The 24187-nt window shown below is 40.9% G+C and overlaps 1 protein-coding gene across 18 annotated transcripts in view; it reads right to left on the bottom strand.

Annotated features, from left to right (window-relative positions):
- Positions 1-24187, bottom strand: part of RIMBP2 (RIMS binding protein 2) — an 813871-nt gene that overhangs the window by 5544 nt on the left and 784140 nt on the right. For 12 of the 18 annotated variants that reach the window (XM_073557047.1, XM_073557051.1, XM_073557048.1 and 9 more), the window contains 2 exons: positions 19864-19935; positions 8474-8608 (listed from right to left, as the gene is read on the bottom strand). In XM_073557047.1, the coding sequence (XP_073413148.1) occupies positions 8474-8608; positions 19864-19935 (207 nt within the window). Of the gene's footprint in view, positions 1-592; positions 640-8473; positions 8609-19863; positions 19936-24187 lie in introns of all 18 variants that reach the window. The other 6 variants (XR_012222753.1, XM_073557052.1, XM_073557055.1 and 3 more) reach the window with 1 other exon arrangement.

The raw sequence follows: 24187 nt of genomic DNA, 5'->3' as shown, positions 1-24187 counted from the left end.
TTTAGATAGTACCATAGTCTTTTAAGTCTTCATGGAAGGCATACTGATTAATATTTTTGTTTTTAACATTTTTCTATAATGTCTTTGAAACATACACCTCATGTCTCATATTAAAAGACTTTGTAGCTATCATATATGAGAGGTTTATAACATTCACAAGTTCAACATAAGTTTTTATGTACCTTGACAGAACATAGAAGGTTACGTTTTTAGCAGGTGGAAATTCCATTCTCATTTTTATTTTCTAAGTACAAAAGAAACATTTTGTTTTGGAAAGGAGGTAAAAGGGAATATTTCTAACCAGGGAAGGCAAAAAAACAGCACATGCAGTTTGAAACATAGTTCTGTCAAGCACAGGAAATGACCGGCTATTCTTGTGTCATTAAATGTTAGAACACATTTTATTTGATCATCAGCCATATAGCTGTACAGCGGTTGGATTTCTGTTCAAGATATAAAAACTTTGTGTTCATGTTGCAAAATGCTCTCATATATTAAAACGTGATTTACCATCATTATTCTTTAATTTGTATGAACATTTTCTGAAGTGTGTCAGTATGAAAACCACTGGTATCTTCAGTTGTTCACTTACGTGAAGGCTATACTGCCTCATTAAGGTGTGAAATGTACACTCTTCTTCTGTTCCAAAGTAGATGAGCCAGGACAAAACAGAAAATAAAGCAGTGATGACACAAACAAAAGTAATGTAAAAAAAAAAGTAAGGTTAAAACGTGGATTTCTGATATATCAACAGAATGGCATTAAAATAAATGAAAAAAAAAACTAGTGCAGAAGTCACTTGCAAGGCATAAACACAATACATTGAACTGAGTATTGTAAAGGACAGCAGACAAATGTTGAACTGAAAGAAATAAACGGGTGTGCAGTAACATGTAAACCATTGATTGTGGAACTTGGGGAAAAAACATAATTTACTTTAATTGTTTACATCAGCAATAGGCTGCATTATGGATCTGTATGGTCCATAGCTTTGATACACTTCTAACAAAATGTTGTGGTCTCGTACTGTGCCTTTAGTTTTATTAGGTGGTAAGTAGAGAATCCTTTATACAAGTAAAATGCTGCTTGCTTCATTATATGCAGTGTTATAAACGTACATCACTCCTTAATGATAAGGACATATATCCATTCTATGGGCAGCCATTCAAATACGTAGGTATTTACTGTTATAAGGGGTGTAAGAATTCTAGGTTTTATGTATAATGTCTCTTGATGGGTTTATAGAAATCACTGAATAACTTAAACTTGTTAAGGCAAGCGTCTTTTTATTATCTGTACTTAATATTTGTATTCATTAAGTGCTACTAACAAAGTAATAAATTGGGTTTGCCAATGCCGTATGGTGAGGATAGACATTTGAGAAAATTCTAAGAATTATCACAAAGAAGCTGCATCGATTCTAGTAAAAAAATAAAAAACTTTGCCCAGTAGTGACATTATGAGTCAAATTATCAGTCATATTGCCACTAACACTAATATAGTGGGACTTCTTGATGCTCAGGACTATACAAATATAGCTATCAAGAAGGCAAAAACTTTACAGTAGTTTCACTAGTGACACACTTGACTTATTGAGTACCGAGTCTAAAGGCCCCGTTACACGCTGCAATGTCCCAGTGATCCCACCAACAATCCGACGTGGATGGGATCGCTGGGACATAGCTGATCGCTGGTGAGCTGTCACATAGACAGACTAACCAGCGAGTAAGCTGGTATCTAAGCCGCGCGGCTTAGATACCCGCTGTTTACCTTGGAAACTAGCTCCCAGCGTCGCTGATCGTTGGTCTCTCGCTGTCACACGCAGCGATGCGCGCTGGCCAGCGGGAGACCAACGATCAAAAAATGGCCCAGGACGTTCTAGCGCGATCAGCGATACCCAGCAGGGGGGCCGGTCGCTGATACATGTGACACAGCGATTTCGCTGGCGAGATCGCTGTGGCTTCACAAATTCAGCGATCTTGCTGTGTGTGACGGGGCCTTAATAGATACAGCATTAGCATGCTAAGCAGACAGTGTTTAATAACAACTTTCTGCCCAGGAGATCAGGCTACGCATTCTCGGCAACTGTCCCACAGCTTAGAGTCGAGATACAATTGCTTTTAACGATGTGTGATAGGTCAAAGGGACTTTGCAAAATTAAAAACCTTGTATTTATGTTACTGCTATATCAGATATAGGTGAAAAGATTTCTTTAAACCCTTCCCTGAAGGAGACCGCTGTCTCTGAAACGCGTAGGAAGTTTGGTCCTCTGCATGCTCTGTAGCAGCTTCAGTCACATGCCATTGACATCACACAGGTCCTGCATCGACCAGAAGCAGATTATACCTTAACAGTGTGACCGGCGTATCGTGTACCGCGGAGCCTGGAGCTGCTGTTACCAGCCGGGACAGCACTCCCTTTTTATCACTCTAAATAGACTGCAACGTTCATACTATAACACCAAGACCATGATTTTACATAAATCATCGCTGGGACATTTTTTGCCTGGACATCTGCAAACCGGACGACAGTTATTAATACCCTCGTGCACTTTCATTGACTTTACTACCTTGGATATAAGTATTGTTCACCACTTTACTGCCAAGTAAAGCAGTGTATATTTCAGCAGGCACAAGTACAATTTACAGGTGGTCTCTCTATGTTTACATATGTTACATGGACATCAACTGGAATTAACATTTAACTAAAAATGCCTGATTGCTATTAACCTCATTAACCTGTGGAATAAGCGCTATTGAGCTTGTTATTGTGATATATTTGTGGGTTTCTCTACATTACAGCCCATACTGTTTCTCATCTTGATTTTATTGCTCTAACTCTTTTTTTTTTTTGCTGCTAGTAGGATTCCCATAAGGAACACCATATTCCACTAGGACTTGAGGTCTAAGCGCGAATATACATTTTTATTATCCTTCCCAATATCCGCAGTACATGTACAGCGAAGTCAGGAGTGTTTGTATGAAGCAAGTTCGAGCTGAGGCTACACCATTCACAGCACATGATGTTAGTGTTAAACAACCATCTTCTGACTAATTGCAGAGAGACCAAAGCTTCCACCGCTGCTGTTAACCCCTTAAATACAACTTTCAATCTCTTGATAGCGGCATTTAAGTAGTGCGGTCCAGGAGCTGAGTGCCGATCCAGAGTGCCGTTTATTACTGCAGCAAAATAAACATTTGTGGTTGCATCGTCCATAAAAGTCCGATCTATCAAAAGATAAAATTAATCCAACAGCTAAGCACCGTAAGGAGAAAAAGGTATTCTTCTCAGTGCACCTTGAAAATGCTTTCCCATCAATTGACAGCTGGGCTGGTCTCTACTCACCAGGTATTCTCCTTTTGCGCACTAACAGTGCGCTCTCTTGCGGGCTAATCACTTCTCATCAGAGCCAGCAAGTGAGCACAATGTCACTGCATGGACAAAAATAATTACACATTGGCAAGATCAACTGACATGATCAGTAGAGCAGCGATTAGTCAAGGCCCTGAAACTGATGACACTTAATTTCAGCATGGTGGCAGAGGCTGTGGCAGCAACTGTTAACTCGTTTGAGTATAACAGCATTCACTGGGAACTCAAACAAAGCGTTATCAAATAGTAGGTATATAAAAAAAAGTAGCTAGATAGAGAAGTGAAGGATTGGAACTTTTTAACTAAAGTATATTAGAAAAAAATTGCTTGCCAGACTAGGCATAAGGCACAGGATGTTGCGCGATAAGGCAATTTGTATTGGCAACATACTATGCTGATCCAGTGTAGCTTCTTCACGGATGCTACATTACTGCAGGAAAGAAAGCCCTGGCAATCTACTTCCATATTATGCCAAGAAAACTTGATGGAGAGTAGAACTAATGGAATTCAATATAGTACCAGAAGATGCACCCATAAGTCGGAAGGCACTCAACAAGCTGCTCAGGGAGAGCCAATGATCGTCCTGAGTATCATCAATGTTCATAATGTGCCAGGATCAAAGCAGCAAAGACATCTTGGTGCTGAGATCGCTTGATTGAAAGGGAATATCAAAAGCTGCAGAGATCAGAACGTGGAATGAACAAATCATAAACCAAGGAAAACTCAAAATCGTTAAAGAGTAATTGAACAGAACAAGATTCTACTTACACGAAATTAGCAAATTTAGAAAGACTCAATTTGGACATTTCAAGTCAAATCGAATATTGGGTCTACTATTTTGGCAGCAATAACCGAAGAAATGGTGTTGCTTTTATTTTTAACCAAAGATTGGCCGAGACTGTTCTGAAGTATAATGCAGTCAGTGATAAGAGTCATCTCGATGGGCAAATCTATGTCACAGTTATACAAGTTTACTCACAACAAATGCCAAGGAGGAGGACATTGAACTATTCTAATTAAGATCAAGTTCAAGACAAGATGCCAACAGGATATATTCATCATGGGAGACTTGAATGTCAATGTGGGCCACGAAACAAGGCTAGAGGAAGATAAATTGACTTTTGTACAACCAATCAACTGTCCATAATGAACACTTTCTTCCAAAATCAGAAACAGAGACGAATAGCAAAATGTAACCAGAATGACGCAGACAACATCAGTGAAAGACTAAAGAGAGCCATTTGAGCAGACAAAGAACTTTTATCAAAAGATATGCGCAGAGATAGATCAAAGATCAAAGCGATACCACAAAAGTTTCAAACAAGAAGGGGGCATGTTGAAAGATGCCAATGGGAACAAACTAACTGAGCAAGAACAGATCAAGGAAAGATGAAAATCGTAAAAGGAGGACTTCTACAAGAGCAACTCAGTGATACAGGAAAAAACAGACTGGAAATGACAGAGACCTGAACATCCTGAAAGACTTAAGTCGTTGCTGCGATAAAGCTTCTGTTAAACAAGAAAACATCAGAATGTAACAATATTCCAAAAGAGCTAATAAAGACTTCTGAATCAGGAGTTGATGTCATCACACACCCTTGTCAACAGATATAAACAACTGGCTAATGGCCCGAGGACTGGACAAGAACCATATTTTTCCTATTCCAAAGAAGAAAGATGCTACCTAATGTAGAAAGGGGACGCGGTGTGGGTCCTGACACAGCAGCACAGGTAACTTTATACGCTTTGCATATTTATGGTGGGAGATTATTTCTCGGTTCATTACCTACTCATATACTAAAAGTAAAATGGGTTGGTTTATGGTTTGCACACAGACACTTTATTGTAAGCAGTAGTCAGGCGCCATTATTTTGGCTGCACATAGACACTACTATTGGCAGCGGTCAGGAGTTTTGTTATTTAACTATGAGTATATTGTAACGACTTAGCTGCCTTTTATCTGTTTCCAATTCTTTGCAATACTCCAATAATGAAAACCATGAGAATTTTTTTATTTGGGGTATATATGAATTTTTATACCACCTAGCGCTATATTTAATCATTTGATCTGGTTGACTGTGTTTGTTTCCCAACCGCTTCTGATTTGATTCTTCAGCACTCATAATATGTATTGTCTTAATACTGGCTAATAAATTGATTTTTTTAGATATAAATATTTGTCATACATTCTTGATATCCGTTCAGGATATGGTTGTTTTCATGTTTATGTGGAATGTGACCCTCTGATGAGGTTAAGGACTATTATGTTTTAAGGGCCCGTTACACATAGCGATATCGCTAGCAATATCGCTGTAATGTCACTGGTTTAGTGACGTAGCAGCGATATTACTAGCGATATCGCTACATGTGATACTTACCTCCGACCGGCTCCCCCGCTGGTTATCGTTGATCGCGCGAGAACGTCCTGGACCATTTCTCGTAGGGTGCTTCCTGCTGGGCTTCCTGTGGCGCCGACGAGCGACACGTGGACGCGGGCGGGAGGACGTCAGGATCGCCACGTCTGTCAGGTAAGTAGCGATCCCCGACCGCTGTTATGTCGCTGGTGAGATCTGCCTGTGTGGCAGCTCACTAGCGACCACTTAGCGATGCACCATCGATCCATATCGTTGTCGGGATCACTGGTGCATCGCTAAGTGTAACGGTACCCAAACTATTGTAGAAGCTATCAAACTATTGCACTCATGCCTGCAAATTACTACTGAAAATCCTACAGTAACGGTTACAGCCTTACTTTGACTTAGAGCTGTCAGAGGAACAAACAGGATTCAGAAAAGGTAGATGGAAAAAAAAGATGTGATTGCTAACATAAGATGGCTAATGGAAAAGGTTAAAGAATATAACAAGGAGATATATTTTTGCATTGACTACAGCAAAGTCTTCAACTGTGTTGATCCACATAAAGTTCGGAATACCATGAAGGATATGTGATCAGTCTCATTAAGAACCTTTACATCGACCAACAAGCAGATGTCCCAATGGACCACTGTATGGTTCAAACTAATTGACATGTCAGACAAGGCTGCATCATGTCACCATTTCCCTTCAACTTATATATGGAAGTTATTTTCAAGAAGGCTGGACTTGCCAAAAAAGAAGAATCAAAATTTCTGCACAAATTTTGTTGGAGTCGGTATAAAATGTAATGACTCCGACTCCTAGAATATATAATAAATTTGGTTCAGTAGTTCAGTGCAGGATGTGATTTAAATGTTTTCACAAGAATTTTGGAAAGTTCTGAAATGTCATATAAATGTCTGTTTTGTTTCTGATCTAAGGATCTACGCTTTTAGTTGAGATAAAGCTGCTGCACTTTATGTACATGCTCAGTAGTGAGACAGTGCTATGGAGTCAGAAGTCAGGGAAAATGAAGAGTCTGAGATGAGAATAACCCCTGAGGATGGTTTGCATGTTAATGACCAGGACATATTGTACTTCAGGTTAGTGGTAAAATTTCTTTGATATGACTTGCGTTTATTTGTGAAAAAAATGGAAATTTGGTGAAAATGTTGCAATTTTCCAACTTTGAATTTTTAAGCCCTTAAATCACAGAGATATGTCACACAAAAAACTTAATAAATAACATTTCACATATGTCTACTTTACATCAGCACAATTTTGGAAGCAAAATGTTTTTTGTTGCGAAGTTATACGGGTTAAAATTTGACCAGCGATTTCTCATTTTTACAATACCATTTTTTGTATAGGGACCACATCACATTTGAAGTCACTATGATAGAAGATACCCTAAAGTGACACCATTCTAAAAAATGCACCCCTCAAGGTGCTCAAAACCACATTCAAGAAGTTTTTTAACCCTTCAAGTGCTTTGCAGGAATTTTTGGAATGTTTAAAAAAAAAAGAACATTTAACTTTTTTCACAAAAAATTTATTTCAGATCCAAATTTTTTTGCTTTCTCAAGGGTAGCAGGAGAAACTGAAGCACTAAAGTTGTTGTGCAATTTGTTCTGAGTATGCTGCTACCCCATATATGTAGGTAAACCACTGTTTGGGTACATGGCAGACCTCAGAAAGGAAGGAGCGCCGTTTGACTTTTTCAATCCAAAATTGGCTGGAATTGAGATCGGACGCCACGTCGCATTTGGAGAGCCCCTGATGTGCCTAAACTGTGGAAACCCTCCAAAAGTGACACCATTTTGGAAACGACCCCCAAGGAACATATCTAGGTGTGTGGTGAGCACTTTGAACCCCCAAGTGCTTCACAGAAGTTTATAACGTAGAGCCGTGAAAATAAAAAAACATGTTTTCTCAAAAATGATCTTTTCTCCCTTAATTTTTTTATTTTCCCAAGGGTAAAAGGAGAAAGTAGACCCCAAGTGTTGTGCAATTTGTCCTGAGTATGCTGATACCCTATTTGTGGGGGTAAACCACTGCTTGAGCGCATGGCAGAGCTCGAAAGGGAAGGAGCAGAGTTTGACTTTTTCAATGCAAAATTGGCTGGAATTGAGATCAGATGCCATGTCGTGTTTGGAGAGCCCCTGATGTGTCTAAACAGTGGAAACCCACCACAAGTGACCCGATTTTGGAATCTAGATCCCCCTAAGGAATGTCAGGGAGTGCAGTTTTTAAAATTGTATCACTTTTGGAGATTTTCCAATATATAGGTCCCTCGAAGTCCATTGAAATCTGAACTGGTCCCTAAAGAAACAGCTTTTGTAAATTAGTTGAAAAAATGAGAAATTGCTACTAAACTTTTAATCCCCCAACCATCCTATCAAAATAAAATGATGTTTGAAAAATTATGCTAATGTAAAGTAGTAACAAAATGATGCCAATATTGCAATAATTTTACAAATAAATGCAAGTCATATCGAATAAATTTTAACACCTCATGAAATACAATATGTCACAAAAAAAACGCTCAGAATCACTGCGATCCATTGAAGCGTTCCAGAGTTTTTACCACATAAAGTGACACTGGTCAGATTTCTAAAATTTGGCCTGGTCTTTGAGGTCAGATTTAGCTCGGTCATTGAGGGGTTAAGATTGCATTATATCGACATGACCATAAAGATTGTAATTTATGTCTAGCCTTGACAAACTCAAAGCAATAACATCTTACCCTCTTAACTTTTGTTCGCATTGGGGTGTCTGGAGGGTATCGAGTTGGTGCATCAGAAAGGTAAACTTCTACATCATCAGGCACTTCTTCCAGAAAATTAGAGGGGACAAGGCCTTTGTGTCCATTTAGTTCACCCTGTGAGGATTTAAAAAATTCCCAACAATTAGTAGCAATCATACACAATTAATAATTTCTAATGCTGCCAATGTTACTATACAAACTTCAGAAACATTTACTTGAGATTGGTTGTTAAGAATGCAATAACAATATTTAAAAACATTTGTTAATTATACTTTTAACGTATGGTCTTCATATACACTAGATGCAATGCAATAACAATATTTAAAAACATTTGTTAATTATACTTTTAATGTATGGTCTTCATATACACTAGAAATAGAAGTCTACAATCTCTTAAAATGCCATGTTTTTATCCTGTAAAAATCATTCCAAGAAGAACCATTTCTGAATTTTTTATACCTTTAAGGCTACTTTCACATTAGCGTTTTTTAGCGCTGCGCTTCGTGCAGAAACGCATGCAAAAATGCATCTTGCGTTTTGCATGCGTTTGCGTTTTTTAGGTGCATGCATTTTAACCCATTTCTAGCCATATTAACTCTTAAAACGCATGCGATTTCAAATGCAGGTGTGCGCACGCCTGCGTTCCCACAGACTAATGCGTTTTTTTGTCACATTCCGTGCGCAAGCATGCGCATGCTTTCTTTTTTACGCCGTTGGATGGACCCAAAAATGCGTCAGGCGCGCCTAGGCGCACACTACATAAAGCTGCATGCGCACGAAAACGCATACGAACGTGTGGAAACGCTAGACCATGCGCCCGCCATGTTAAACAGGGGCGCATGGACATGCACGATGCACTGCACTAAAAAACGCTAATGTGAAACCAGCCTAACCCCTTTCTGACATATGTTGTAATAATACATCCCTGGGCCTACCTGACCAGGGACGTATTACTACACAGCAATCGTGCACGCACATGGGCGGTGCGTGGGCGATCACCTCTGGATGTCAGCTGATTCTGACAGTTGACACCCGGCACTTAGTGCCAGGAGTGGTCACACACTGCTCCCAGCACTCTAACCCCCCCTAAATATTTGCTTCAGACAAAACCTCTGGCGGAAGATTCCCTATAATGAGGCAGATGGAGGCACTATGGATGCCGTCTGACCTGTGATCCGACGGTGTCCGTCTTTTTAGGATTGCATAAAAGTGCTGTCGGACATACACTCACTGGCCACTTTATTAGGTACACCATGCTAGTAAGGGGTTGGACCCCCTTTTGCCTTCAGAACTGCCTCAATTCTTCGTGGCAGAGATTCAACAAGGTGCTGGAAGCATTCCTCAGAGATTTTGGACCATATTGACATGATGGCATCACACAGTTGGCGCAGATTTGTCGGCTGCACATCCCTGATGCGAATCTCCCGTTCCACCACATCCCAAAGATGCTCTATTGGATTGAGATCTGGTGACTGAGGAGGCCATTTGAGTACAGTGAACTCATTGTCATGTTCAAGAAACCAATCTGAGATGATTCGAGCTTTATGACATGGCGCATTATCCTGCTGAAAGTAGCCATCAGATGTTGGGTACATTGTGGTCATAAAGGGATGGACATGGTCAGCAACAATACTCAGGTAGGCTGTGGCGTTGCAACGATGCTCAATTGGTACCAAGGGGCCCAAAGAGTGCCAAGAAAAAATTCCGCACACCATGACGCCACCACCACCAGCCTGAACCGTTGATACAAGGCAGGATGGATCCATGCTTTCATGTTGTTTACGCCAAATTCTGACCCTACCATCCGAATGTCGCAGCAGAAATCGAGACTCATCAGACCAGGCAACGTTTTTCCAATCTTCTACTGTCCAATTTCGATGAGCTTGTGCAAATTGTAGCCTCAGTTTCCTGTTCTTAGCTGAGAGGAGTGGTACCCAGTGTGGTCTTCTGCTGCTGTAGCCCATCTGCCTCAAAGTTCGACGCACTGTGCGTTCAGAGATGCTCTTCTGCCTACCTTGGTTGTAACGGGTGGCAATTTGAGTCACTTGCCTTTCTATCAGCTCGAACCAGTCTGCCCATTCTCCTCTGACCTCTGGCATCAACAAGGCATTTCCGCCCACAGAACTGCCGCTCACTGGATTTTTTTTCTTTTTCGGACCATTCTCTGTAAACCATAGAGATGGTTGTGCGTGAAAATCCCAGTAGATCAGCAGTTTCTGAAATACTGAGACCAGCCCTTCTGGCACCAACAATCATGCCACGTTCAAAGGCACTCAAATCACCTTTCTTCCCCATACTGATGCTCGGTTTGAACTGCAGGAGATTGTCTTGACCATGTCTACATGCCTAAATGCACTGAGTTGCCGCCATGTGATTGGCTGATTAGAAATTAAGTCTTAACACACAGTTGGACAGGTGTACCTAATAAAGTGGCCAGTGAGTGTAGTTTTGTGCACTTCTGAAAAGGAAACCACTGTATAGAGACCAGATGGATTTCAGAGTAACTGCTGCCTCATTATAGTGAATGGATCCCTCGGGGGTTTCATCTAAATCACGTCACTCAGAGATTTAGATGGAAACCCCAAAGTAAGTGGTTAGCGTAGACTGCCGGAAAAATGTGATCTCAAACATTATGTAAAATGTATCCAATAAAAGCTTCAATTCAATCCACAAAAAAGCATGCGCTCACTCAGGTCCGTCATCTCTTAACGGAAATATAGGGGGCTTTCACGTTACTGGTAGCACAAAGGCTCTAGAAAATCTAAATGGCTCCTCACCCACCAAAAGAAATTCAGCAAATTTTCCGCTCCCAAATCCAAATGCCCCCTCCCTTCTGAGTACCACAGTGTAACATAGTAATTAAGGTTGAAGGAAGACTTTAAGTCCATCTAGTTCAACCCATATCCTATCCTAACTTGCCCTAACATGTTGATCCAGAAGAAGGTAAAAAAAATCTCATGTGGCAAACAGTAAGCTTCACATTGGAGAAAAAAATTCCTTCCCGACTCCACATACGGCAATCAGACTAGCTCCCTGGATCAACGCAATAGTAAGGAAACTAGTGTACATACCCTGTAATATTATACTTTTCAACTAAACCACATACTGTATTGCGTCCATGTTTGGCATTTATGAAGCAGTGAGAGCCCACCTAACTTATGGGTGCATGCCTTCAGAAGCACTGGCTGGGCATAATGTAATGTGACTGCAACGTACTGGTCACTACAACAGCAGTTTGTAAATTTCACAAGGCAGCATTCTTGTTACTGGAGAATACCCATGATGTTAAAATGTCACTATACCTGTAGATAAATTCCCCAAGAGGTATGGAGTCCAAAATGGGGTCAATTGATGGGGGATTCTGATCTTCCAGTTAGGGGCTCTATATATGGAGTCTGCAAACTGCTAGAAACATCTGCGCTCCAGGAGGCAAATAATGCTCCGTTCCTCCCGAGTCTCTCCATATGGCTAAGTAGTACTGTACAGCAACACGTGGGATATTCCCACATTCAGTAGAAATTGTGGGACAAATTTTTGTACCATTTTTACCCACTTATGTGAAAATGTAAAATCTGTGGCTAAAACAACGTTTGGTGGAAAAAATGTAGTTTTTTTTTCTTCACTGCCCACTGGTATAAAATTCTGTGACACCCATGGTGTCAATGAATTCATTGAGTGGTGTAGTTTGTAAAATGGGATGACTTATGGGGGGTCGCTGTTCTGGCACCTCATGGGGGCTCATGTTATGGCACCTGCAAACCATAACAGTAAAATCTGGCGCTCCTTGCCTTCTGAGCTTTGCACTATGCCTGAAAAATATTACGTGTGGGGTATTGTCCTATTAAAATTATTTTAGTTATTAATAAAATGTCCTATTAGCCCTTAGAAAAATTAAAAACTTGGGGCCAAAACAACATTTTAGTGGTAAAAATGTAATTTATTCTTTCTTCACCGCTAAGTGGTATAAAATTCTGTGAGGCACATGTGGTGTCAATATGATCACTGCACCCCTAGAAGAATTCATTGGGGAGTGTAGTTTGTCAAATGAGTTCACATATAGGGGATTTATGTTGTTTGACACCTCAGGGGCTCTGCCAATCTGACATGGCACCCTCAAACCATTCCAGCAAAATCTGAACTCCGAAATGGTGCTTCTTCCCTTCTGAGCTTTGCACTGTGCTGCAAAAGTAGTATCCCCCCACATATGGGGTATCAGCGTACTCAGGAGAAATTGCACCACAAATTGTATGGTGCAATTTCTCCTGGTACCCGTATGAAAATGCAATATTTGAGGCCAAAATAACATTTTTTTAAGGAAAATGTGATTTTTTTTTTTATTTTCACGGCTATTTCGAAAATGGGGTCACTTGTGTGGGGTTTCCACTCTTTAGGCACATCAGAGGCTCTCCAATTGGGACAAGACATCCGCTAATAATTCCAGGAAATTTTACAAAAAAAGGCAAATGATGCTCCTTCCCTTCCGAGCTCTGCTGTGCAACAAACAGTAGTTTTCTCCCTCATATGGGGTATGGGTGTACTCAGTAGAAATTGCACAACATATTGTATGGTGTAATTTCTCCTGTTATCCTTACGAAAATGCAATATTGAGCTAAAAACATTTGTGGGCAAAATTTGATTTTTTTTATTTTTACAGCTCAAAGTTATAAACTTCTGTGAAGCACCTGAGGGTTCAATGTGCTCACCACACATCTAGATCAGTTCCCTGAGGGATCACTTGTGGGGGATTTTCACTGTTTATGCACATCAGCGGCTCTGCAAGCGACAAGGCATCCGCCAATTGTTCCAGCAAATGTTGCATTCAAAAAGTTAAATCGCTCTCCTTCCCTTCGCAGCTCTGCCGTGCACCCAAACAGTGGTTTTCTCCCTCATATGGGGTATCAACATGTTCAGGAGAAATTACAGAACAAATTTTGTGCTCCATTTCCTCCTGTAACCCTTGTGAAAATTAAAAAATTTTGATCTGAAGTCAATTTTTTTGTGAAATAAAGTTAAATGTTAATTTTTTTTCTACATTCCAAAAATTCTTGTGAAGCACCTGAATAAACTTCTTGAATGTGGTTTTGAGCACCTTGGGGGGTGTAGTTTTTAGATTTTCTGTCACTTTGGTGTATTTAATGCCATAAAGATCCCTCAAAGTGACTTCAAATATGATGTCCCTAAAAAATATGGTTTTGTAAATCGCTGGTCAACTTTTAACCCTTATAACTTCCTAACAAAAAAAAAATTAGTTACAAAATTGTGCTGATGTAAAGTAGACATGTGGGAAATGTTACTTTTTAGCTATTTTGTGTGACTTATCTTTGTGATTTAATGGCATGAAAATTCAAAGCTGGAAAATTGCGAAACTTTCACCAAATTTCCGTTTTTTTCACAAATGCAAGTTATACCGAAGAAACTACTAGTACTATCATGAAGCACAATATGAGCCTCGCATGAAAACCAGGCACTGCCACCAGCATTCAGACCGGAGGGTGCGGCGGCATAAAAATACATGTGGCCGCACACTCTGGTCCAAGTGCCGGCGGATGTGCCAGGTTTTCACGCAAGAGAATCGTGTGAGTCTCGCAAGTGAGTATGAGCCCTAAATGTCATGGTCTTCCAAGACGAATAAAGTTAATTTTATCCTGTGAGACACACTTTCAGTATAGTAGCCCATCACGTAAATATTAAGCTGTAGATTAACCCAATATATGCAGGTAAACAGCCTTATCTTATCTGACAGGATTATTTTAACTCCTTCCTCTCCATTTCTTGACTGCAGCTATTTAAAGACATTAATAATCCTGTCCACTTCACTCCTAAATGCAAATATTCAGTTCCCCATATTTGCACTAGTATTTAGAGGATTATCCTTAACCTCCCCTGCCCAGTAAACAGAAACAGCAATCACTTTTTTCAACTTCCTAGACAAAATTCAGATGTCCATGAGATACATGGTCTGAGTATGGACTGTAATGTCTGTGGTCTCCTGACTATGGATATTTGTATTAAGCCTTTTTTTCTTCCCATTAAACATACATCTAGAGACCACCTCGTCTTCTTATTTATGTAAATTGGAGACAATTCTTTTAAAATGATAACTGTTGTGAGTTCATTTTTCCCTTCACCGTTGAGGTCTGATGAACTCCCTCCTCTGGTGAAGGAAGGTAGTGAGGCTGATTACCAAACACCTGGGCAGCTAGATGATGACTGGGTGGCTGGAATTGAGGACTGGATATAAGGCAGCCGACGCCCTTCTGCCTTGCTGGTGATCCTGCTGGATCCTTGGAGACCAGTCTGATTCCTGCGTCTCAAAGCTGTTTTTCTGCTCTGCTTTGTACACTTCAGTTTTGTTTTTGTTTTGCCTTGTTTTTTGGGAGTTCTGCCATCCCCGGCCGGGGGTGAGCTGAATTCCATTCTTGTCTCTGATCTGTTGATCTTTTGCTCTGTCTTCAGAATATACCTGAGTGCTGATATAGTCTTTTGAAGCCTAGCGACTTCAGGGCCTGTTTTTCCTATCAGTCGGTTGGCACATTTTGGATAGGGTTTTTGCGGATGGCAGACAGCGGCTTTCCTATCCTGTCCTATTTAGTTAGCTTGGGCCCCATCATTTGCTCAACCTATCTTTCTATCTGTGTTAGTGTTTTCATCTTGCTTCACCGTCATTATATGTTGGGGGCTGCCTATTGCTTTGGGGTCTGCTCTGGGGCAGTTTAGTTTTTCCCCTTTCTGTCTTTAGGCTATGTAGTTCTCCGGCTGTGATCGAGGGGTCTAGGGCACCGTAGGAACCCCCCACGGCTACTGCTAGTTGTTGTGGATAGGTTCAGGGGTCTGCAATCCGATAGCTGCCAACCTCTCTGGTTTTTCTGGACTAAGCTAGTATTTTGTTTTTTCCTCCTTCGGTGACTCATCATAACAGATAACCTTCGCCAGCTGTGTGACAGTAAAGTATGCTATTATTGTATTTACACTGCCCCCCGAAGAAGCCTACATGAAACGCACGTAGGGGCTGGCAGTCCCTTGACACGCGACCATGACGGGTGAGGATCTAACTTTGATTAGCGAGTTTACTTGGTGCCCTTAAAAGAATATACACATTTTACTATATGGTCTATTTTTTCAAATAACTTGGTTTCTCTGGTCAGATTTTCTAGTTATCAGTGTGTTTCATGGGACTCTATTTACCTGTGTCCTTCAATTTTCCAGATACTTGGTTTAATGACATGTGTATCTATATATTGGTATCTTTTACATATACCTTTTACTGCTGTACTATAATAAATACTTTTCTCTTTTTATATGACATTGTATTTACACTGGTAGCACCCCCTTTCATTTAAAATAAGCTCTGGAGGCAGATTCTCAGGGAGATCTTAACAAGTGATGGGCGCCCCTGAACGGTAAGGTTCTAGTGTCCGTACATGGACCCTGAACACGGACTTCTCCCAGAAGTTCATGTTACTGTTCAGTTTCAGCAGCCTGAATAAAGCTTGTTTAAAGGCTGTTTAACAAGCTTTTCCAGTGTGGGCACCTCCGGACCCATCAAGTATTGGCATGGCTATGATTGGACAACGCAGTATGTTAAAAAAAATAAAAAAGACGTGGGGTCCTCCTCTATTTTTTATAACAAGTACAGGTAAAGCAGACAGCTGTGGGCTGCAGCCATGCATGCACCCACCAGTGGCTCCTCGCTTTTGGCGGGCCCCCACAGTGAGGAGGTAACGACAAGATTAGGAAGCTAACTGAAAGCAGTGAGGTATGTGGCCACGTGACCCTATTGTCTCAATCTGGATTCTTTAAGACGTCTCTGGGGTTTCAGTGATGTCAGTGAAGCAGTCCTGTGTTCTTCCAGCCGGGGCTGTCGTCCCCTAAGCTGATCTCCAATAGTCACATGGACCAGAAGAAAAAGTCTCTATATAATTCACGACTCAACCTTCAACCAGCATCCATAGATCAGAGAGAGATGTGAATGAGGCCAACCAATATTGTTTGATTATGTAATCTATTTGCATAGTTTTTCATCCTCTGGGAAAGCCAACAAACTATCATTGACAATGCATGTAATTAACATATCAGCAAACATCATTGTTCAGTGGCCATGCATTACTGTTTTGAAAAGATAACAGAAAATAAACTGTAGGAGATAATTTTAGAGGTAACTATTCGTCCTACAAGAAGAGTCTATACTTCAGACAACAGTTTAAGATTCTGGGCCTATGCAATTTATGTCTGGCTTAATTAAGAAGAAATCCCAAGGTAAAGCAGACAGCTGGGGGATGTCTGATGGAGTCCAGAGTAAAGGCACTGCCACACTTAGCGATGCACCAGCGATCCCGACCAGCGATATGATGCTGTCAGGATCGCTGGTGCAACACTAAGTGATCGCTAGTGAGCTGCCACACAGGCAGATCTCACCAGCGACATCGCAGGGGTCGGGGGTCGCTACTTACCTGTCAGACGAGGCGATCCTGCGTCCTCCTGCCCAGCTCCACGCTTGTCGCTCGTCTCTCCACAGGAAGCGCCGCAGGAAGCTGATGATGAGAAACGGTCCAGCCTGTTCTAGCGCGATCAGCGATAACCTGCGGGTCGTAAGTAAGTATCACACAGCGATATCGCTAGCAATATCGCTATATCGTTACAAGTTATAGCGATATTGCTAGAGATATCGCTTATTGTGACAGGCCCTTAACTCTGCTGCCTCATCATAGTGAATGGATCCCTTGGGGGTTTCATCTGGATTACATCACTCGAAGAATTAAAAGGAAACCCCAATGTGAGTGCTCAGTGTAGAGCACCAGATAAATGTGTTTCAACTCAATCCACAAAAAAAGCAAGTCCCCACTCAGGTCTGTCATCTGTTAACAGAAATATAAGGGGCTTCCACTTTACTGGTAGCACAAAGGCTCTGGAAAAGCAAAATGTCCCTCGCACACCCAAAAGAAATTCAGCAAATTCTGTGCTCCCAAATCCAAATGCCCTTCTGTGCCCCAGTGTGCCTAAACCGCAGTTAGTGTCCACATGTTTGACATTTCTGTAGCATGAGAGCCCGCCTGATTTACAGGCGCATGAGCTGGGTACAACATACTGGTCACTACAACAGTGGTCTGCAATTTTCACTTGGCAAAATTGATTGCTGCTTCGTTCTGGAAAACATCCATGGAGTCACATCTGTAGGTAAATTCCCAAAGGGGTATAATTTCCAAAATGGGGTCACTTGAAGGGGGATTCTGCTCTTCTAGCACTTAGGGGCTCAGGTGAATAGAGTGCAAACTATTATAGAAAATTCTGCACTCCAGGGTGCCTCCTGTATAACTACTATAGCACTCAGTCCCTCCTGGGTCTCGCCATTTGGCTAAGCAGTACTTTACAGCAACATATGGGATATTTCTACATTCAGCAGAAACTGAGGGACACATTTTCATGCCATTTTTACCCATTTCCCAGTGTGAAAATGTAAAATCTGGGGCTAAAACAAAATTTTGGTGGTAAAAATGTAATTATTTTTTTCTTCATTTCCCAATGGTATAACATTCTGTGACCCACCTGTGGTGTCAATATGATCACTGCACCCCTAGAATTCATTGAGAGGTGCAGTTTGCAAAACGGGGTCTCTTATGGGGATTCTGCTGTTCTGGCACCTCAGGGGCTCTGCCAATGTGACATGCACCCTCAAACCAGCCCAGCAAAATGTGAACTTCAATATGGGGTGTCTTCCCTTCTGAGCTTTGCACTGTGCCTCAAAAGTAGTTTTTGACCACATATAGGGTATCGGCGTACCCAGGAGAAATTTGCACAACAAATTTTGGGGTCAATTTTCTCCTGCTGTACTTGTGAAAATAAAAAATTGGGGCTAAATAATATTTTTGTGGACAAAAATGTGATTTTTATTTTCACGGCTCAATGTTATAAACTTCTGTGAAGCAGCTGGGGGGTTCAAGGTGCTCACAACAGATCTAGATAAGTTTCCTGAGGGATCTAGTTTCCAAAATTGTCAATGGGCATGGATTTAGTCCTACTTGCAATGTTATTGCCAAGTGTGAATTGTACGTCCATGAAATTCCCTCCCGCTCCAGAATCTAACATGGCAGAGCATTGTATTTCTTGGCTCCCAATTATGACCTGTATGCGAATGACAAAATGAGATGATGGTGAATGCTCTTTGCCTTTATCTTGCATTATGGACAAGATGGTGAGCAGAACTGGGTCTGGCTGTTCAAAAAGGTCTAAATCGCTTTCAGCCCTGGGATTTGTGAAGGCTATGATTAGGACAGTTGATGCAAAATGTCCAGTACACCCACAATAAAGACATAGATTCTCTGTATGATGCCTCTCCTTCTCTACTGCAGAGAGCGGTTTACAGATTACCTCGATTTGCATAGGTTCAGGAACAGTAGACTGTTGGTTACCACCCTGAGTTCCTGATTGGCTCATTCTGATTGCACACCCTATTTAAACCTGGCCTTGCTCTCAGTTCCTTGTGTGATTATTGAGCTACCTGCTTCCTTCCACCTGCTATTACTCCAAACGACACTGCGGCTCCTGGTAAATGACCCCTGGATTCCTTGACTACAATTCCTGCTTATTACTTCAAACGACACTGCTGCTACTGGTAAACGACCCCTGCTTTCCTTGACTATAATTCCTGCTTATTCCTTCAAACTACATTGCTGTTCCTGTGTATCGACTCCTTGGCTTTTCCAGACTACGCTATCTGCCCGGTGCTGCCCCAAGTGGTCGCAATATCACTACTCCAACCAGGTCAGTCCGTAACACGTGAAGAAATTTCTAGGGAAATAACAAAGATCAAAAATGTAAGGCCATCGTGGAGAACATGCTAAAACATTTCAATACCTTGGGTTGTCTGATGAATTCTCACCTGGAAAATCACACTACCAGGTCATATTTACCATATAGTAAACACCATAAAACTAAAAAAAAAAAATGGCAGAATTGTATTTTTTGTTTTTGCACCATTTCATCCCACTTTGATTTTTTTCCACGTTTCACAATATTATATGGTAAAATTAACGATATCTTGCAAAACTATAACTCATCAAGCAAAATACTAGACCTCATACAGCTGTCAATGGAAAAATAAAAATGTTGCTGCTCTTGGAAGAAGGGGAGGGAAAGACGAAAGTGCAAAAATGAAAATTGGCTGCAAAGATATGCGGTTAAAGAGCGATATTTCACTGTCTTAATATTTAGTGAAGTTGAACATCTTCAGACAGTTATACTTGTAACTAGAAAACGTTAGACCTCTGTGCTTAGAAAATACAAGGTGTAAAGTAGACCTGGTACATTTTTCCTTGTATATTTAACAGTCTGGTAAATCACATTAGTATGAATGCTTAAAAACCACTACTTACATAGTAAAATCCGTCTTCATCAATTTCACCGAACACAGTAATTATATCACCTGTGCAAAATGTTAGCTCCGCCTACAAAAGGACCAGAGATCAAATTGTTAACCAATTTCTGACTTTCAAATTTTTCATCATAAAGCATTTTATTTTATGCCAAAAACTAGGTCTATATTTTTAGACTTTAGTTTTAGTAAAACTCCTAAAGTCAAAAGTAGCAGTTTTTCACCACATGATTTGCATGATGATTGTGTCACAGATTTGATTACAAATGCTTCAATGGCTTTTCTGCATTAGATTGGACATGCTGTGGTTTGAACATTTCGAGCTTTGTTTGAATTCCACCTAGATTTTTTTTCTGCTAAATGTGGATAGGCTTTTCAAAACTCCATCCACATAAATGAAATGTTAATTACTAAATTAATTATTGTTAATTGCTAATGATTACATTTATCTATCCAAAAGCATGATAACATTGGCCAGCTAATTTAATTTAGCATTAGATGCAAAAAGCATGAGGAAATCCTATTGTCAATCAACCTATGTGGGCAGAAGAAAGTAGGACTCGCAGATTATGAGATATCATTCTCTCACGCTGGATAACATAAACCTGACAGATATGCCATCACTTGTATACTAAATTGTATTTGAATATTTATTAAACAAACAAATGTTCACACATATAAAGACATAAACTGATAGGCCAGAGTCATACTAAATGTGCGAAAATCAGTCAGAGTCTCCCTGTCGAGAGTCGCACAAGTGTAATGCGAGTGTCATGCAAGTACAATACGATTTTTCACATCTAGCCTCTGATTTACATCCAAATGCAGTGCAATTGCTATTCGATTGCAATGATATCTTAACATGAGCTTTTACATAGAGCAATTCTCTTTCATTTACACATCGTTTTCAAAGGAAATATATATATATACAGTATAATAGAATAAAAGCCAGCAATTAGAATAGAATAGATATATACACATAGAATGCATAGATATATAGATGTCAGTTACACACACATATATATGTATATATTTTACATACAAAGATAGAAGAAAAGCCGGCAATTTCAACTGCCGTGTACTGTAAAATCACTGCAGGAGCCGACAAGATAGAGGAGATGGATTACATACAGTAAATACAAATAGAATAGGAAGATATATAGATGTCAGTGACATTTACAATTAGAACAGTGTGTGTGCAGCTTACTGTGCACGTATTTAAAAAAAGATTATTTTTCTGAAAAAAAATGTGGACTCCCACATAATTTTTGTAACTATCAGAGGGAAAGCCCATGGCTTGGGGAAGATGTTTATAGCCTGGGAAGGGTAAGACCCATGGATCTTCCCAGGCTATTAATATCAGCTGTATAATTAGCCTTTACTGGCTATTAAAATGGGGGACCCCCCAAAAAATGACATGGGGTCCCCCTAAAATTAATAACCAGCAAAGGCTATGCAGACAGCTGCGGGCTTATATTAATAGCCTAGGAAGAATACTGGCCCCCCAGACTAAAAACATGAGCTCTCAGCCGCCCCAGAAAAGGCACATCTCTTGGATGCGCCAATTCTGGCACTTACTCTCACTCTTCCCACTTGCCCTGTAGTGGTGGCAAGAGGGGTAATAGTTGGGGCGTTGCTGTCACCTTTGTATTGTGAGGTGACATCAAGCCACGAGGTTAGTAATGGAGAGGCATCAATAAGACGCCCCCATTACTAACCCCATAGTCACATTGTATGAAAACACAGACACCCAGAAAAAAGTCCTTTAATTAAAAGAATGACACAGACTCCTTTAATAGATCTTAATTAAACCATACTTATGAGCTCGCCCATTTCCCCTATGCCCTCGTCATCTGCAAAAGTTAAAGAAAACAGACAACAATATTCTTCACTTTTCTGCAGAGATACTGCTAATCCATTTGTCTCTAGACAGGGCTAGCTCTGCTTTGTCTAGATGGCAGACTGCACGGTTGCATGATGCAACCATGCAGCCTGTAATCCAGCAGACACTGAGCACCGTGCTCACTGTATCCCTGTGAATTCGTATTCCCTGTCTGAGGGCACCGTGAGTGTGAGAAAGTTCTGCTCGCGGTGCCGTCAGACAGGTCCTGCGAGTTCACAGCTAATGAACTCACTTCACCTATGTGATGTCAGGGCAAGTGCCGTGGGAAAATATTCCATGGCACTCATGTTAATGTCAGAAAGGTGAACTGAGTTCATAAAACATAAAAACCTGATACACCGTATTTTTTGGACTATAAGATGCACTTTTTCCTCTTAAATTTTGTAGGAAAGTGGGGGGGTGTCTTATAGTCTGGAGGTACCTTATGTGGCTGTGGATGGGGGAGCAGCAGAAGTGGAGGAGCAGGTCACAGGAGGCAGAAGCCAGCTGCTGAAGTTAACACGTGCACCCGCTGTTAAAGAAAATGAATATTCTCTGCTCCACAAGCCCATAGTCCCTCCCACCTCTGTGCACTGAAGCCAATGATGAGAGATGGTAGGGACTATGGGAGTAGACAGCAGTGAATATTAATTTTCTTTAATAGCAGACACGAGTGATCGCCCAGCTGCTGCAAGAAGGCTGCGGCTAAGAGTGTGCCCGCTATGAATGAATATTCACTGCTCCCCACACCCATAATCCCAGGTGTGTGGAGCAGTGAATTTTCCAGCAGCTCACCTCGGCAAGTGGGGGCACATGGCAGTAACATCATGCGCTGCTTACACAGTGAAATCAGCTGCTGGCATCAGAACAGGACTTTTATATGTGTACAGCATGAAGGGGGCCATGTATACACGGTTGGGGATGGGGGCTATGTAAACCAGGATGGGGATGGAGGCCATGTACACACGAGGATGAGGATGGGGGGCCATGTATATCAGGATGGGATGCCCCTAGAATTAGGGCAAGGGAATGTCACAGAGTTGTGACATTAGCTCTAAGCAAAACCATTTTTTGATCCATTATGGATGATCCAAAATGTTCCCACTAAAAGCTTCAACTCCCACAAAAAAACAAGTCCCCACTCATGTGCATCAGGTTTTAAGAACTTTGAGGGGTGCAGTTTTTAGAATGGTGCCATTTTTGGGTATCCTCTGTCATATAGGCCCCTCAAAGTCACTTCAAATGTGATGTGGTCCCCAAAAAAATGGTTTTGTAAATGTTGGAAAAATGAGAAATTGCTGATAAATGTTAACCCTTGCTACCGAAAAATGATGTTTCAAAAATGATGCTAAATTAAAGTAGACATGAGGTAAAGGTTATTTTTTAATTATTCTGTGAAATATAATGCTCTGGTTTAAGTGCAAAAAAAATTAAAAGATTGAAAATTGGAAAATGTTCAAAATTTTCACTATATTTCCTATATGTTCACAAATAAATGCAAAAAAATATCCTAAATTTACCACTAACATAAAGTACAATTTTGCACAAAAAGTTATTACTTCAAAAATTGACATTCGTCAGAATTGAAAAACTTGGCCTGATCACAAGGGTGAAAACCGGCTCTGGCGTGAAAGGGTTAAAAGTAGAAATAATATGGACTGGGGCAGGGTTGCCCAACCTGTAGCTTGGGAGCTACATGTGGCTCACGTTCCCATGAATTGTGGTTTGCGGCTGTTTGCCAGCTTGGTGCATTAGTCCCACGTCTAGCAAACAGGTATGAAGAGCACACCCCAAAATGGTGAATGTTGTGAGTAGCCCTGCACAAAAGTGTAGATCTGGATGCACATATTCTGGTCTTAGGGGTTTAAAGATAATTTAAGTATGGTACGCTTGAGAAAGTATGATACTGCCTGTCAGAGGAGGTGTTTGAAGCTGGATGCGACAGTGTGTCGGGAGTGCTTGATGGGAGAATACTGAAAGAGGGTATTGTGAGAACCCTTGCATTTTTGTGTACTGACTGAGTGATTTCTGTGGAAAAGCTTTGGTTGTCATTGTACCCATAATACAAGCTTTGGTTGCCACTATTGTGAGGGGGATGGGAGCTGGATGTGGCTCGCATCCCTCTCTCAGAGCTGAACGTGGCTCAAGATAATCTTCAAGAGCTGAATGTGGCTCTCAAGCTCAGAAAGGTTGTGGACCACTGGAATCGTGTGATATACAGCAAACTGACCAATAAATGGCACCTCAAACTATGCTAGGTTAGTTATAGAATGAAAAGTACATAATGCATGGAGCATGCTCATGGCAAAGTATAGTAGAAGATATCAGCAGGTAGCTAAGAAGCCCATCTATATGTATAAAAGTGAGTGTATGTACAGTATGTGTGTGTATCAAGCCACGTCCACTTCACAAAGCCCCACCCACTCCGTATAGCCACATTCAC

The sequence above is a fragment of the Dendrobates tinctorius genome, unplaced genomic scaffold (genome assembly GCF_039654945.1).
Source record: "Dendrobates tinctorius isolate UK_male_01 unplaced genomic scaffold, ASM3965494v1 ptg000243l, whole genome shotgun sequence".
NCBI classification, from domain to species: domain Eukaryota; kingdom Metazoa; phylum Chordata; class Amphibia; order Anura; family Dendrobatidae; genus Dendrobates; species Dendrobates tinctorius.
The sequence above is the reverse complement of the archived record's forward strand: the minus strand, read 5'-3'. Positions and strand labels throughout refer to the sequence as shown.